This window comes from Agelaius phoeniceus, chromosome 23 (genome assembly GCF_051311805.1).
Source record: "Agelaius phoeniceus isolate bAgePho1 chromosome 23, bAgePho1.hap1, whole genome shotgun sequence".
Classification (NCBI taxonomy): Eukaryota; Metazoa; Chordata; class Aves; order Passeriformes; family Icteridae; genus Agelaius; species Agelaius phoeniceus.
The window spans coordinates 1,101,371-1,118,360 of NC_135287.1; the positions used below are offsets into that span (position 1 = coordinate 1,101,371).

Genomic DNA, 16,990 nt, shown 5'->3' on the forward strand with positions numbered 1-16,990 from the left:
TCCATATGCAGCAATGTCTCCTCACTGCTCTCACACAAACACATCCTGATGATGCTCTTAATGACTCTGGGTGTGATGAATGGTGCCATAAAACTCTGCTGGGTGAATTGCTTGACAGCACTGAAATTGGAAGATATGTTTTATTATTTAATGTCTGCCTGAATGTATAAAATAAAAAACTAAAAACATGTGGGGAGGGGGTATGGAGAAGCTCTGTTCTATATTCACTATCCATGAATATTTATAGAGATATTTTCAGTGAACAATTAATTTTGCAGACTTCTAAGCTGGAGGGTTTAATTCCTGCCTCGAACTGTTTGCCTCCCCGTAACTGTTTTATTTTTGAACTGTATTTTTATTTTTAACATGTCAGGTGAGGTTCCAGAATCCGGTGGCATTGCAGGGTCTGTGTGTGCTGAGTGCCTCCCCTGGGGCAGCTCCAGCCAGACAAGCCCTTCCCTGATTCCCTGATGCCCTGATTCCCTGATTGCCTGGTTCCCTGGGACTCAGCATGTCTGCTGTGGGTGCTGAGCTCCATGTGCTGCTCTGGGCTGGTTTGTGCCCTCACTGACTGCTCCTCTCTCCTCTCCTCCCTGCCCTGCAGCTCTCGCTCCCAGAGGAACAGAACGAAGTGACGAGGAATGGCTGTGAGTCCAAGGAGCTGGTGTACCTGGTGCAGATCTCCTGTCAGGTAAATGCCCTGTTTTCTCTCCCCAGCCTGGCTTTCATTCTCTTTCCCACACAGCCCCAGAATGTTGGGATGTGATGCTTCCCTGTGGTGTGTCTGGGGTTTTCCACCTCTTCCCTGGCTCGGTCCCCCAGGGCTGCTGCCTGTGGTGCTGCCACCAGCACGTTTTAGGAGAGAAGGATTGAGGGGAGAAGAATGAGAGTGTGAAGGAAATAATCCTCACTGATGGCCAGGGATGAGCCCAGAGACAGGAGTGGGTGTGCCCAGGCTGAGCTCACTCTGGGGGGAGCATGGACACCTGGACACACCAGTGACCCCACCAGGGAGAATCCCAGCCAGAGGTTTGTTCCCTCAGTGTGCTGCCAGGAGTGTTGATCTCCTCCCAGACACCTGGCCTGGAATTCTCATCTCGGGATGCTTTGGGCAGAGGAATCTGCTGCTCTGTCCCACGAATTCTTCATCTGCTGATCTGTGTGCCTTTGTAAAATGCTGCCTAATGGGTGTGTTTTAGTATGCTCAGTGAGTCACCCTTTGTGGGAGATGCAGGGTGCTGGCAGGTTCAGTGGGAGTTACTGCCTGTGTTGGGTTGTTTTCCTGGGTTCAGGACAGCAGCTCTTTCCATGATTCACCTCAGCACCCCCTGAGCATCCATCTTAGCAGTGAGTACACACTGACAGGTGGTGAATTTGCAGGGTCCCTGCTCTGCTGCCTCAGCTCTGTGCTCAGAGTGGGGTGTTGTGAGAGCTGAGGAACACAGCATCCTGCATCCCACATCTCAAGGAGCAGAGCCTCTTGCCCTGTTCTGGAGGTGGAGCTTGGCCAGGCTGAGCTCCAACAGTGTTAATTCCAGCAGGAATTATAATAATAGTATATTAATGTAATAATTCCTCTCTGTGGGCAGCTTTCACATGTTCCTGTGCATGTTTATGAACGTGCTCTTGGGAGAGGAAAGAGAGGCTCGAGGTGGACATCTCTCAGATTTGCCAGTGTTTTGGCATTTTTTGGGACTGTTGTAACCCCCTGGAGCCAGTCTGGCCCAAAAGCAGCACTGCCCAGCCCAGCAGCCCAGGCTGACAGGCAGCACAGCAGACCCTGGGCGTGGGCACACGTCTGTCCCAGCTGCAGCAGGGCAGTGCCTGGCAAAGGGACTTGCAGGGGACTGTAGGAAGTTGGAATTTCAGTGTGTTTGGAGCCCTCACATTTGGGGTACATTTGCAGTGCTCAGTGGAGGGATGAGCCCTGGATTATTAACAGCCCTGGCTGTTGCTGGTGAGCCTGGAGAACATGGCAGTTTTTCAGTAGCTCCAGAGCACATCACTTCTGATCCTTCCCCCACCTGACTGACACCTCCAGAGATTCACAGGGTGGCCTCAGGTATAATTGTGTATCAGACCCTGCAGAGTACCCCTGTGCAGGAGGGAGGCCCAGGAGCAGCAGAGAACTGGGATGGGGAGCAATGGAGGTGAGGCCTGACCCTGCTCCTCTGGTGCCTTGCTCCCACTCTCCAGAGCTTTGCTGGGATGTGTCTGAGGGTACAGGCATGGATTTCATCTGAGTGGGGACAATGGGGGGAATTCTGTTAGCCTTGGACAAGGGAATTGTAGCCACTGTGCACCAGGCCCAGCTCCTGAGAAATTCCCTTCCCTTCCCTTCCCTTCCCTTCCCTTCCCTTCCCTTCCCTTCCCTTCCCTTCCCTTCCCTTCCCTTCCCTTCCCTTCCCTTCCCTTCCCTTCCCTTCCCTTCCCTTCCCTTCCCTTCCCTTCCCTTCCCTTCCCTTCCCTTCCCTTCCCTTCCCTTCCCTTCCCTTCCCTTCCCTTCCCTTCCCTTCCCTTCCCTTCCCTTCCCTTCCCTTCCCTTCCCTCCCCTCCCCTCCCCTCCCCTCCCCTCCCCTCTGTAACTGGACTCAAATTCAAACCCTGGGATTTGGCCTCATACATTAAAGAATGGTTGTAGAACCATCCTTTGTCTCCCTTTCTTCCTTTTTTTCATGTTTTCATTTTATTTTTACTTTATTTTCTTTCCCTTTTCCCCTTTTCCTTTTCTCTCTCCTTTTTCTCTTCCCCTTTTCTCTCTTTTCCTCTTTCCCCTTTTCTTCTTTCCCCCTTTCCCTTTTTCCTCTTTCCCTTTTTTCTTTCTCCTTTTTCTCTTTCTTCCTTTCCCTCTTTTCCTCTTTCCCCTCTTCTTTTTTGCCCTTTCCCCCTCTTTCCCTTTTCTCTTTTTTTCCCTTACATTTCCTGTATTTTTTCCTTCTTTTTTCTCTTATATTTTTCTATTCTTCTGTTATAAAGTACTGCCCCTGGCTAGCTGGAGCTTCTCCCTTCCCCAGGCCTGTGACCACCCTGTCCCACATTACTGCATGTCCCTGTCTCTCAGATCCAGAGGAAGCTGAGACATTTGTGACATTTGGATCCAATGACCAGGAAGGCATGGGAGGAACTGCACAGCTGAGCATCATTTCTGCCATGGAGATCCTCCAGCCCTGGCCCCCCTGGCCTCTCCCTGTGCAGGGGAAGATTCCATTCCATCACCCCTTGGACACCAGCAGTGTCTGTGTGGAGCTGGCTCCACAGGAGAATGGCATGGGAGGTGTGAAATAGCTCATGGAGTGCTGGTGCAGTGGGGACACATTTGGGCAGGGTACATCTTGATCAGGCCAAAAATATTGAAGGGGGGAGGAAAAAAGCCTGAAAACCAAATTTGGCTTTCCTCACCCTTTGGATGTGCTTCCAGCACTGGTGTTTGGGCACTGCAGCAGCCTGAGCTGTGTCCTGGATTGTCAGATGGACACAGGCCCCTTCTGCTAGGGAGGCTGGATCCCATGAGTGTAAAAGCTCTAAATTGCTGTGATTTGTTGCAGAAGCAGATAGCAAAGAGTGAGGGTGTTGCCATCCTGGCAACTCTTGATTCCAGACTTGGAGAAATCAGTCAAACCCCTGGGTTTGGGGGCCAGTGCTGGCCTTGGCCAGTCTGGGCTGGGCAGACCCCCCTGTGCTGTGCCCATCAGGTGGCATTTTCTGTGCCATTCCCTCTGGAGCGGGCAGCAAAGCAAAGCCTTGGAGCAGCAGATATTTCAAACATCCAGCTCAGCCTTAGCTGGGTTTGGCAGGACACAGCTACTTACACTGAGGGAATTCTATCCCACTCCTTCCCAGCTGTAAGTATCATTTTAGTGCTGTAAAGAGAATTAGTGCTTGATACCTATTTTGCAAAACCTTCCCAGCTAAGGTTTGAAAAAGCATTCTTTGGGAGGTGTATTTGTGCTACAAGTCAGCTTGTGAAATCCAGGCTTTGTGCAAGCTTCAGAGGAGGGGTTAAGTCTCTGCTCAGCTTTTCTTCTACTTAAAAACCTAAAAAAATTAATCCAGTTTATTAGCTCTTAAGAAGAAGTGGGAATATATAGAGAGCTGTTTCAGAAAAGAGGAGAGATAGGATTCTTCTTTTGATTCCTTTTAACAAATTTAAACATGAAAACTAGGAAATGACAAAGGGAGGGAATTAAATCCTATTGGGAAGAGACAATGATGGGAGGGTTTGGTTTGAGGTTTTTTTCAGCAATTCAGGTTGATTTTCCTTTTTTTTTCCAAGTAAGATTGCACTGAACTCGCATTTCTAGAAGATAGATTTCAGGAGTTCTGTGAAAAGAGTGATATTATTAAAATAAAAGGGTGAAGTCCAGAAAGGGTGGTGTGAGGACTGTACCTGTGGACCCTCTGAACCTGGAGACAGGAATTGGGAATCCCTGTGGTTCCTGGAGGAGCACAGGGGATGGCTGAGACCCCTGAGGAATTTGTGCTGTACCTGCTGCAATGAAAGTCCTTGGACAGTGTTTGCAATCCTTGGGAGTTTCCACAGGGATAAACAAAGAATTTACACGGCCTGAACCACATTTAAAAGGAGTTACTTTGTCTCTGGAGAATAAATCAGCACAACTCAGAGCCTGCAAAGGACTGGAATGGGCTAATCCAGTCAACTTGTAAGGAAGGCTGGAAATGGCCTTTTGGATGTTTTGGGGTTTGTTTGTGTGACATTACAGGTACTCCCTGTGTACTTACTTAAATATTACAACAGAAGAATGCCCAGTCTCAGCTTTTGTTCTGAAAAATGAAACTTGTAAATGCTGTTTACTATGTGAAATTTGTGGTGTTGGAACACCTCAAGCATCATTTTTGGTGACATTTGGAGTGGCAGGGAGAGAACAAGGACTGTCTGTGGAGATGTTCACATTCGGGGGGGGCTGGAACTTCCAGCCTTTCCCGAGGCTTTGGCTGCTCATGTCCATGCTCACAGGTGGATTGTTGGGACAGGAGTGACAGGCCCTGCTCAGCAGGGATGTCAGACTGCACAAGCACGAGCCAGGGCTGACACAATCTCAGGGATTAAACAAGGCTGACTGCTGTGATGGCAGCCCAGCCACAGCACCTTTCCTGCTCCTCCCTTCCAGGGATAATGCCAGCAAAGGGAGCCTTTTTTCTAAGGCTGTTCCCAGAGCAGGAATTCTTGTGGTCCAGGTAGGGTTTTGTCCATTTTCCTGCTGCCGTTTTCAGGCTGGCAGGAGCTGAGCCATTCCTGTGGCACGGGATGCCCAGTGCTGTGCCCTGTTCCTGTTCTTCCTTCCAGCAGGGGCTGTGTTTTCTCTGGTGGATGGCAGCAGGTCCCTGGTGCCCCAGAGGAGGACATTGCCCCAAACCTCAGCCACTTGTCCCAGCTCTGCCCTGCGGGAGGTTTGAGCTGGGCACCTTCTGCTTGGAGAGCAGGATTTGCCAAGCTCTGAAGGCATCCCCACCCCACATTCCCTGAGCAGTAAGGAGTGTGCAGGGGCACAGGGGGAGGCCAGGAAAGGCAGGCTCCAAGGAGGAAGGGCAGGCAGGACTCCCCTCCTGGGTGGTTTCTGGGGAGGAGAGAGTGCAAGATCTTCCCACAAGGGCAATGTCTGAGTCAGAGGAGCAATATCTCAAATGTGGTTTGCTGCTTCTGGCTGCCTGGGATAGTCCAGGCTGGAACCACAAATTGCTTGCAGGAGATTTTTGAGTCAAACATTCAAAATATGGTTGGGTTCTTTGTCTTCTTTATTAATAGTTTCTGATTGAAACTCAAACACCTGGAGAACAGGAACTGAGTAAGTCCTACTTTGCTCCTGTGAAAAGCTCTTTAAGCTGATGACTGAAGGACAGATTCTAACTCACAGGTATTAATTCTTCTGTGTGCTTTATATACATATAGAAATACAGAGAGGGGAAAGCTTTCATGTATTTATTAAAGAGATATATCTATGTGGAGCATCCAGGTAGATCCTACCCAGTGCAAAATCTGTTTTCAGAATGTGTGTTAGCCTCCTTCTCCATGTTTATATAGGATTTTCTGCCTTGATTTAGGATTTTACTGAACAAACCAGAAGCAGTTAATGGATGCTTTTAATAAACAGCAAATTTTCCCATGATGCAGCCTCCTGTCCCTATCTGTGTGTCCTCACCCCTTGGTCAGGGCCAGGCTGTGTGTGCTCAGGGCTCAGAAAAGCTCCTCTGCTTTCAGATGCATTAAAATTCTGGTCACCATCATGACCTTTCCCCTGCCTTGTTTTTTGTTCTTCTTTTCTGCCTCTTGGCACCACTTGCCTGAAGATGACCAGGGAAATGAGACTTCCACTGACAGGTTGTCCACGAGTCTGGTGCCTCATGTGTACAGGTGTCTGGAGGTGGAATCATGGAATGTTTGAGTTGGAAAAGAGCTTCAAGCCCATCCAGTTCCAGCCCCTGCCATGGGCAGGGACACCTTCCACTAGACCAGGTTGTTCCAAGCCCCATCCTGGGATGGGGCAGCCACAGCTTCTCTGGGTAACAAGTCCTGGGTATTTTGTAAATCCACAAAACCTTTTTAAAATCTGCCCACAGGCCTTTCTGGCTTGTGTATTTCTACCCCATCCTTCCAGATGTTCACACATGTTGAAACCTCTGTCCTAAGCTTTTCTCGGGTGTTGAGGGCTGTTTCACATCAGAAAAGAAAGCAGCAGAATTCCTGGTTTGCACCCTGCTAATCCATCACTCCAGTGCTGTGCTCCGGTGGATCTGAGGTCACACACTGTGTGCCTCCTGCTCCCAGCAGCAGTAAATAAAAGCAAAGTGACAGTGGGAATGAGAATTAATCGAGAATGCCTGAAGCTGGCAGGCAGCCTGCAGGGTGCTCTGGGCTGTGCTCAGACCTCAGGAGATCCCAAAGCCAAGGTGGAGGGGCTTTGAAACCCCTGGCTCTGTTCCAGGCTTTGGGGAAGTAAACTGCCAGCTCTAGGGGTTGAATTACATCTGAACTGCTTAATTAACATCATTACTCTGTAGCTGGCATGGTAACATAAAGGATAAATTCATTTACTAATTGGGAGAGTAGCTGTTAAGGACCAGGGTTTGACTGGCTGGTGCTCAGAGATCTCCTGCAGGACTGGGTAGGGCAGCACTTCCATCCAGCAGGATTAACACTGGGGTCTGCTGTGTCCTGCTCTGAAAGCGGATTCACCATACCCTTTGCTCAGCCTGGAGTTTTGGCCTGTGATCCTTAATTCTCACCCAGAGTCATGGAGTCCTTGAGGCTGGAAAAGCCCTCCCAGACCATCAAGCCCACCCTGTGACTGATCCCCACCTTGTCACCAGCCCAGAACATTGAGTGCCACATCCAGGCCTTCCTTAGACACTCCAGGAACCTCCCTGGGCAGCCCCTTCCAGCTTTTCCAGGAAGAAATTCCTGGTGTCCAAGCTGAACCTCCCCTGGCACAGCTTGGGGCTGTTTCCCCTTGTCCTGTTTGGACATGTCACCATGGCAATGCCAGTATAGGTAAAAGGGATTTTTGTCCCTCCAGGAGCAGACTGCACTGTCCCAGCTGGACCCTGGGGCTCTGGGGTTCCCTTCCCTGCTGCTGGGGCTGAAGGACAGGGCAGATTCACTGCTCAGATCCATCCACTGCTCACAAGACATGAAAAATTACTGCCACCCTTTCAGCTTTGGTCTTTAATTGCTCCATTCATGGCTCTCTTCAGATTTTTTTTTTCCTCTATTTAATTATTTAAACGTGTATTGTGAGAGAAATGGGGTCAGCTCTTTGTTTTCTTAACTCTGGATGCATGAGATGCAAAACCAGGGATGTAGTTGTGTGTGGATTTTGATGGAATAATTCATTTATAATAAATTTCTGACATTGCAAAAATAAAAACTGTTGTGGAGCTGTTGGTGCTAAAGCACATTTTTTCAGCAGGTGCAAATGTAGGTGTACTTCAAGCTGTCCCCTCAGCATGCCAGGGACAGAGGCTTTTGTGCTCAAATTCCAGTGGAGAAATGCTCAGGAATTTATTTGAGGGAAGGTGTTGCTGGGGAAAGAGGGTATCTGGAAATAACCTCCTCAAGACAAGAGGCTCCCAGTTCATCAGAGCTGCATGAGGCTGAGCTGCTGGGCAGTTCTTGTCAAAGGGGATGTGAGTGATACTGAACAAGCTCAGGTGCTTTTCCCTGGTGGAAACCCCCCAGCTGAAGGGGAGGGCCAGGCCCTGCTCTAGGAAGGGATGATGAGAGAGAGGGGAGATCCTTTGTCAGGATAAAGTGCAGTGTCAGTGGAAGTGCTGTTCTGGAAGGGGTTTTGTGAGCAGCAGAAGCTCTCACAATTCCATGGTCGTTTGTTAAAGTCATGTCCTTTGCCTTCAGACAGAAAACCAGCCCAGAATTAGAGACCAGACTGTGCTCTATGCTCTGGCACTGAGGGCCACTGCAGAAAGCCATGGGGACTGGGATGGATCTTGGCAGGGCTCCTGACCCTCATGTGGTGCTTTGGAGACAAGGCTGGGCCTGGCCACAAATTGAAGGGGACACTGGGGCTGTTCTGATGAGACACCAAGTCATCCCCACAACTGAGCAGTGCAGATGCTTTGCAGAGGAGCCCTTTGCCTACAATTCACTTGTTCTACAACTTTTCCAAGAGCAAGGCTTGGTTCAAGTCCAGAATGGGAGGAGGATTGTGGGGATATTCCTTCCTGCCTTGATGTTTGTTCCTTATGGGGAGGTTTGTCATTTTCAATACCTGTTTACCTGGGGAAGGTGACAGGGCTTTTGGGACAAATCATCTAAAACTGCTTCATCCCCTCCCATCCTCTGCAAGGCTGCAAAGCTGCTCTGGTCACCAGGTGATGCTGGTGTAGGAGGCTGAGGGAGCAGCAGCAGACAGCCCAGGGGAGCAGCTGGGATGCTCAGCCTCAGGGTAGGTGAAGTTCACAGACCTTGGAACAGCATCTGCACTTCCAAATAACAGATTCACTGCACATAAAATGGAGAGCAGGCAGGGCAGGAAGGGATGGTTTCAAAAAGGCTCTCTCAAGGCACAGAAACCACATCATAATAAACAGTGTGTGTGTAAAGGCAGAATCATTGACTTATGGAGTCATTTAGGATGGGAAAAACCTCCAAAATCATGGAGTTTAACCTTTGCCACAGCACTGCCAAGCCACCACCAATCTCTGTCCCCAAGTGCCACATCAACACAGTTTTTTTAGCTCTTCCAGGGACTGTGCCTCCACCCACCACTGCTCTGGGCAACCTCTGCCAGGTCTTGACAACCTTTTCCATTTAAAAAAATACAACCTAATGTCCAACCTAACCCTCCTTAGGGCAATTTGTCCTAAAGATACTTCAGCAGTAAATCAGAGATGCATCATTATTGCTATTTGTAGCAAATATTTACTGGCACAGAGCCAGGTGGCAAAATACACAATCACAACATTTTCTGAAGTTCTCTCCTACCAGTTACACTGGGTGCACATGGGTTATTAAACTGATACTCTGAAGATAATTTGTAATGGATCTGTCTGGGTAATAAGAGGCTGAGAGTGCTGCTGTTGCACTCAGTAAATAGAGGTGCTTTGCCTCACCCTGTGTCACATTACAAATAAGTTTTGTTTAGAGGAGTCAATCACAGAATTCTCAGGGGAAACCTGATTTGAGCTTGTTCCCTAAATTGTGGGGGCTTTCCCAGAGTTACAGAGCAGGTTTGGGCCCCAAGTTTGTAAAATGCACGGAGCAGGTGTTCGTTGTCACTCTGAATTGTGTCACTCTGAGGATGTGCCACAGGCTGGGGGATGGAGGCATCAGAAATAAACACAGACTGTATTTTCCAAGACCTTAGAGCAGGTTTGACACCAAGGGCTCAGGTTTTGACAGATCAGGATTTTCTGTTTTCTAAATGGTGCATTTTAAAGTCATCTGTGGGTTAAAAACTGTGCCTTTATTTCAAACGTTGTGGTTTAGGTTTTGAAAAGCTGCCATCAGGGATATTAGATATTGAAGATGGTCTGTCTTAAATATTTCATCTCCTGGGCCTTGGCACCACTTTTCATTCTTTCTTCATAAAACTGATGGCTGCAGCTGCCAGAAAAGCAGATGATTTTCCATTTTGACTCCAGCTTTGTTCACAAAACCTCCCCATAACTGCTTCTGTTTCTTGTGCTTTCAAAACAATGTTTCACCCTTCCTTGAGGCCTGATCAGCTGCATCTCTAACACAGATTTTTTTTCCCTGGGAATACTCATGGTTTTTATCTCTAACCTTGCCCAGAGGCATTTCTTACCCTGTTAGTGATATTTTCCAAGCACTGGTAGTGTTGCTTCATTCTGGAGCATCAGGGTGAATGGGGCTGGAAGGGAGCAGTGGCAGATACAGCAGGGTTTTGTTATTTCTGTGCTCCTGAGTGCCTGCTGTTTGTAAATGATATCATGGATGTCTGACCTGTAGCATAGCAGGCCTAACGGGGTTCTTTGGGTTTGGACCTATAAAAAATCTCTTTTCTCACTGGCAGTTTGTGTTTACAAGAACATGGTTCTGTTCTCTGATCTCATATATATATATATATATATACATACATACATACAAACATATATACAAGCTGCCATGGCCTGCCTGAGAAATGGGATTTAAGGAAATTGAGATCTCTATCTGCCAAAGCTGCTGATGCTGTAGGTGACCCCAAGCAAGGAATTCAGGAAGTTTTGGAAATAGGAAAGCAGGGGAATGGCTTCTCACTGCTGGAGGGCAGGAGAGATGGGATATTGGGAAGGAATTCCTCCCTGTGAGGGTGGGCAGGCCCTGGCACAGGGTGCCCAGAGCAGCTGGGGCTGCCCCTGGATCCCTGGCAGTGCCCAAGGCCAGGCTGGACACTGGGGCTTGGAGCAGCCTGGGACAGGGGAAGGTGTCCCTGCCCATGGCAGGGGTGGCATTGGATGGGGTTTAAGGTCCTTCCCAACCCAAGCCATCCTGGGATTCTGCAATTTTCTTTTGTTTTAACAACCTCAGGCAAGTAATTTTAAAGGTTTTTTGTTTGTTTTGCTCCAAAGGCCAGTGGTGGCTGCTGGCTTTGATGGAACCCTCCCCTGTGGTTGAGTGCAGAGCAGTTCGTGGCACATTTGGGCTGTGGGGTGAGGAGGGAGTTGTGTTTAATGCCTGCAAGGTCCATACAGTCATTTGTAGCTGTACATACACCCCCTCACTGCTGTGCTACATGGAGGATGGTGGAATTTCAGCTCCCTGAGCTCTGCTCTGGCTCTGAAGGGTTTTGTTTGTGGCTCCAAGCTCTCATGTCACGACTGTAATTTTCTGAAGTGCAGAAAAGCAGCCCCCCATGCTGTGCCCACCCTCCTCTCACCCCTGACCCACTGCTCCATGGTGGAATTTTGCTGAAGAGATGATGGATATGGAAGTGTTTAAATTACAGCATGGCAGGAGAGCAGGAATGTCACTCACATGTCGAGGGCTGTAAATCCTGGGTTGAGTTCAAGGTCTGTCAGGCTGCCATTCAGAAATGGGCTGGTTCTGGGAGGAAAATGGCTCTTAGGGTTTCAGGCACTCTGTTTGTGTTGGGTTGTCTTGCTGGGCTCTTACTCCTCTGTACCTGTACAAAACCACTCATCCCCAAAGCCTGAGCCTAGCATTTATCTACTCTGGCAAAGTTGTTCCTCTGAGGGACACAGGAACCACTGGGGCTCATGGCTGGTGTCACCTTCTCCCCCAGAGAACCACACACACCTGAGGAGTGATTTCCCAAGCAGTGAGGACAGACAGGGTGACACTGCTGTCCCTCAGACCCAGCCCTGTGTCCCCACGTGTGCTCTGGGGGCTCCTATCTGGAATCCAGCAGCACAAGGAAATATAACTTTCAGAGGAGAAAAGCTGCAGTGGTTTCCATTAAAATATATTTTTTTTCCTAGTGACTGTAATTAATTGATAATAAACTGATAATTAATGCTGAGAGATTAATTTATGCTGTGGAATAAGACTAATAAGGGTTCACCACATAAATATAGCAAATTTTCTCCTCTGCCTTGTGCTCTGTCCATTTCTATTTTCCCTCTTATCTCGTGCTTGTTCCTCCCTCGTGTCCATGAGCTGTAATTCCAGGTGGAGTGCTGAAGTTTTAGTGTTTCATTCAGAAATAAAGTGCTTTTATGTTTCCTTAGTGCAAACTCCCTTTAAGTTTTAAAGATTTATAATTTCCTTCAAGTTACAATAACACACCAGAAGTCATGGAATCACTTTGGGAAACAAATGTAAGTGTAGATAAAGTGACCTCAGGCACCAGCTAAAAACACTTCCTGGGTGAACTCCCTGGGATGGATTTTATCCATCTTGCTTTCTGTTTTGACTAAATCTCTAAACCATTTTCTGCTGTGACTTGAAACAGGAAAGGGCTGAAGGGTCAGGCTGGAATAACATACAGAGCCCGAGCCCCAGACAGCTGTAAGAGTCACCCATGGCAGAGTTAACCTGCCCTGTTGGATGCTGCTGCTTTTCCAGCCATTTAATCTGTGGTGTTTTCTTACTGAGGGGTCAAACTGAAGTGACTTTCGCCTTATACTTTCATCTCATTTTCTGTTCTTGCTCTCCATGTGGGCTGCAAGGTTCAGGAGAGCATCCATGTGTTCTCTCTGAGGAAATAAGCATTTGAACCAGAAGAGAAAGGTCTATCCCTGTCTTAAAATAAATAAATCCTAAGTGCTGTAGAGCAAACGCAGTCAGACTGAGGGACAGGAAGGTTGTGTGTGCTGGAGCTCAGTGCAGCCAGGCCGGCTTGGAGAGGGATTGATGGACAGGGTGGCATCCTGCCTGCTGACATGGAGACAGATCCAGCTGGAAACAGCAGTTTTTCTTACATAGCAAGAAGATCTATAAATCTTTAATACAAGATTCTAGTGTGTAAGTTTTGTGAATGGATGGTACCACAAATCCTGGCAGCAGCTGGACCTCACTTGCAGGCTGGGTGCCTCTGGGTGTTGCTCAGGGCAGAGCAGGAAGAGTTTTCTGCCAGGTGCTGAGTGGAAACAGTTAAACCCACATACAAATATTCCACTATGGAACTGACCCAGACTTAGGGGAGCCCCAGTTAGAAAAGAGCATGATTCTTGTACTGATAATTGAAGAGTTTAAGGGATGATGGAGCAAAGTGGGCTTTGACTGGGGGAATGAAACTGCAGGGAAAGGTTTAAAATTGCTTCCTCTCAGATTTGCAGTGGATAATGTCTGTCTGTTGGTAATGAAGCCATCACTGAGCTGCAGCAATCAGGATGGGAAGAATGGCAGTGGGAGTGACACTGCTGCTCAAGTGCCACAGGATTGAGCTGAGCTTTAGGGAGTAGGAAACTACTCCAGGCTGTGGCTGCTCATTGTCCTCCGCAGGCCATTTGTTCAGCAGAGCTAAAAATATTCCTTGTGGAGCTGGGCTCTGGGTCCCTGTCCCTCCCCATCTCCTCCTGTGCCAAGTGAAGCCCGGGAGTGTCTCTGATCTGTGATCTTGCAGTGCTGGTGCCACTGATGGAGGGTTCAGATCTCTGGCTCACTGGAAATTAAATCAGTTCAGTAGTCTCCAATCTTTTCTTTAGCATGACATTTCTCCTTGCTTTGATAATCAGAAAAAGATCGGCAGCTCTGTGCAGAGGCTGAAATCTCACCAGGCATCTCATCCTACCCAGCAGAGCGAGGGAGAACAGATCAGGATGGGAAAAGAGTAGGGATGAGACCAGATTTTCCATTCTGAGAGAAATTCCAGATTCTTCATGATGCTTTTCATTGTGAATGTTTCTGTAAAAAGCAGTATCAAAAAATACTTTGATTTTTTTTTCAAGAGGAACTCGTTTTTAAGTCGCTGGTCAATTTTTCCTTTTAAAGATCCTGAAACTATTTAATGGCATTATTGAAATCTTCACTTGATATTTAATTTTTTTATTTTAAAGAATTTTGTCACAGCCAGGTTTGTAGTTGAAGGTCTGAATCTGGGAAATCACTTTGTGCTTAACTTCACCTCTTATGTCCCACTGAAGTGAATGGGATTTAAGCTTGTGCTTCTGTAAATCAGGACAATTAATAATTATGGAAATGAAAAGTAATTATTGAATTAGAAAATGAGAGGCTGATCAAAAATTTATTTGTGCAGCAGTTTATGGAAATCATTAAAAACACGAAGAAGTCATTTTTGCCATATTGATGTTGAGTGCCTGAAACCCCAGAAATTATGAGCTTTGATATAAAATACAGTTAACAACACAAGACCAACTTGACAGGCACTTACTTGTGCGTCTGATATTTTATTAGCTCTAAATTTAAAAAGAATCCTTTTGCCAAACCTTTCTGGTGCTTGAGAATTTGCAGGAAAGGGGAGCAAGGTATACAGGTTTTATATTGGTAAGTTATATTACATGGTTTCCAGTTATATTGGAAACCTTTGTGGTACTTTGGATCTGGGATGAGGCTGCTGCTGTTGCTGCTGCTTTGGCTGTGGCTCTCTGGGAGTCTGGCTGGGAGAATCCAGACTGTGCTTTCCTGTGCTGGAGATCTAAGGGGAAGCATTAAATACTGTCCAGTTCCTTCCTTGATTGCTGCAGTGATTCCTTCCTGTAAAGTTAATTGCATCCCATGTAAATGTGGCTTAAAAATTCATCACTCAGGCTCCAAATCTGCAAAAAACTTGGCTTAATACAATTTGAAGTGCAGCCTAAAGCATGGGAGCTTTTTGAAATAAGTTATGCCAGGCTTAAAGTTGTAGACTATTGGTAAATACTCCCCTTTAGGGTGTTGGAATAACATTCTGCTGGGTGGAAATGTGTGTTACTGCTCCTGAGGTGCTGCTCTGTGCCAGCACAGCCTGTGCACGGCCACTCTGAGTGAGACAGGAATGGGCAGCCCCATTCCCAGAAGGTGGAGGGGCAGCTGCTGAGCTCTTCTGAGAGAACTGACAGGACCTGAGGAACAGCTGGAGCTGTGCCAGGGGAGGTTTAAGTTGGATTTAGAGAAAGATTTTTCCCCCAGAGGGTGCTGGCACTGCCCAGGCTCCCCAGGGAATGGGCACAGCCCCGAGGCTGCCAGAGCTCCAGGAGCCTTTGGACAGCGCTGCCAGGGATAGACAGGGTGGGATTGTTGGGGGTCTGGGCAGGGACAGCAGTGGAATGATGATCCTGTGGGTCCAACTCAGGATATTCTATGATTCCATGAAGTAAACTATGATCCTTTTGCACAAGTGCCTGATGTCCACAGTCCTAGGCTGAGTGACCTGGGAATGGTGATGAGGTTCTGGCCTCCAGGCACCTACAGCATCCCTCTCCTGGAGCCTGGGCTGCTGGCAGGGACAGCTTAGGGATGGCTCAGGGATGGGACAGCTCAGGGAGAGCTCAGGGATGGCTCAGGTATGGGAGAGCTCAGGGAGGGCTCAGAGATGGCTCAGGGATACCTCAGGGGTGGGAGAGCTCAGGAAGAGCTCAGGGACAGCTCAGGGATGAGAGTGCTCAGGGAAAGCTCAGGGATGGCTCAGGAATGGGACAGCTTAGGAATGGCTCAGGGAGAGCTCAGGGATGGCTCAGGTATGGGAGAGCTCAGGGAGAGCTCTGCTGGTTGCTTAGCAGCTGCGAGCTGCAGTTTGGAGGTGCAGGAGCTGAGGATCCCGGTTCCCTGCCCGCGCTCTGGCTCTGCTGCCTGCCCTTGCTCCAGGAGCCTCCCAGAGACACTGCTGCTGGTGTGGGGTAAGCTGTCCCTGCTCATCCATCACCTTTTCCTGCTGCTGTCAGCCCTGTGACCGGGATGGTGTGGGATCCCGCACACCCTGGCACAGCAGGGGCTGACCCAGCTCTGCCTCCTGGCTGCTTTTAACTCTTACTGTCCTCATTCATGGCAACCAGGCTGCAAAGCTCCAGGCCAGCCTTTAAAATGAAATAGAATGGAATTAGTGACAGGTTCAGGAACGTTTGACAGATCATTTTGTTGTTTGGGTGGTCACAGAGGAATGAAATGCCCGCTTTGGTGGCAGAAGCAGATCCAGGATCACAGGGATTTCTCAGGCTGCTGTTCCCTACGTTGGTGACTGAACCTTGAAGGTCACACTGGCAGCTCAGTGAGAATCCCTTAATTGTAAAAGATGGAGAAATGGGGAAGGCTGACAGCTCCCTGAACAGAATTAGCCTTGCACTCCTGGTTTTATTTTTCTCCTATAGACAGAAGTGAAATGACATAATGTGGAAATCCCAAATCATTTATCCTGTGTAGGTGCCTCTTTGTAGGATTGTGAAATACGGTGATTTCTCATGAACTGAAAGCAGAGTCTATGGACACAGTCACAGTGTGGAGTTGTCTTAAATCATTGGGACAGAATGTAGCTGGATTGGAGTGTTTACATCTGCAATTGCCTCGCAGGCTTTGGATATTAATGTAAAACTGATGCCTAGAACTTTGCTGATAAAGAAGTCAGCATAGAGGAATTATGCCTGGGAATTCAGAGTAGGCCATGCCTTTTGTATCCCAGGGGAGAGGGCACCTGGCAGAGCCCTGCCAGCCAGCCACAGCAGGTCAGCATTTACAGCTCTCCCCTGTTGTGTCCCCCTTACCCCACGCATCCCCTGTTTTCTGCTCCACTTTCAGGCATCCCTGTGTCACTTCCAGTCCCTGGCACTACCTCTGTGTGCCCATGTAACCCAGAGCAATCCCATCCCTTGATTCCTTCCACATCCCTGGCAGTGTCCAAGGCCAGCCTGGACAGGGCTTGGAGCAAACTGGGACAGGGGAAGGTGTCTGTGCCCATGGCAGGGGTGGGACCACTCTGGGATTCTGTGATTAATGACTCTTCATAAAGTGCTTTGACCTGTAAACTGCTGCATTATTACAACATTTTTTATTGACCATAATAGGCCATGGAGCATTTAAAAGTCATCATTAGATATTAAAAGCTTCACAAAGCAAACTGTTCTGTGCTGCCACAGTCCCTTCCTTGTCCCCTGGAGCAGTCTGTATCTTGTCTATATTTTAATT

The 16,990-nt window shown here is 48.2% G+C and overlaps 1 protein-coding gene across 6 annotated transcripts in view; it reads left to right on the top strand.

Annotated features, from left to right (window-relative positions):
* The window catches only part of ARHGAP32 (Rho GTPase activating protein 32), a 238,310-nt gene that overhangs the window by 142,654 nt on the left and 78,666 nt on the right, over positions 1-16,990 (top strand). For 5 of the 6 annotated variants that reach the window (XM_077190054.1, XM_077190059.1, XM_077190052.1 and 2 more), the window contains one exon: positions 605-691. In XM_077190054.1, the coding sequence (XP_077046169.1) occupies positions 605-691 (87 nt within the window). Of the gene's footprint in view, positions 1-604; positions 692-15,693; positions 15,712-16,990 lie in introns of those variants that run through there. The other variant, XM_077190056.1, reaches the window with a different exon arrangement.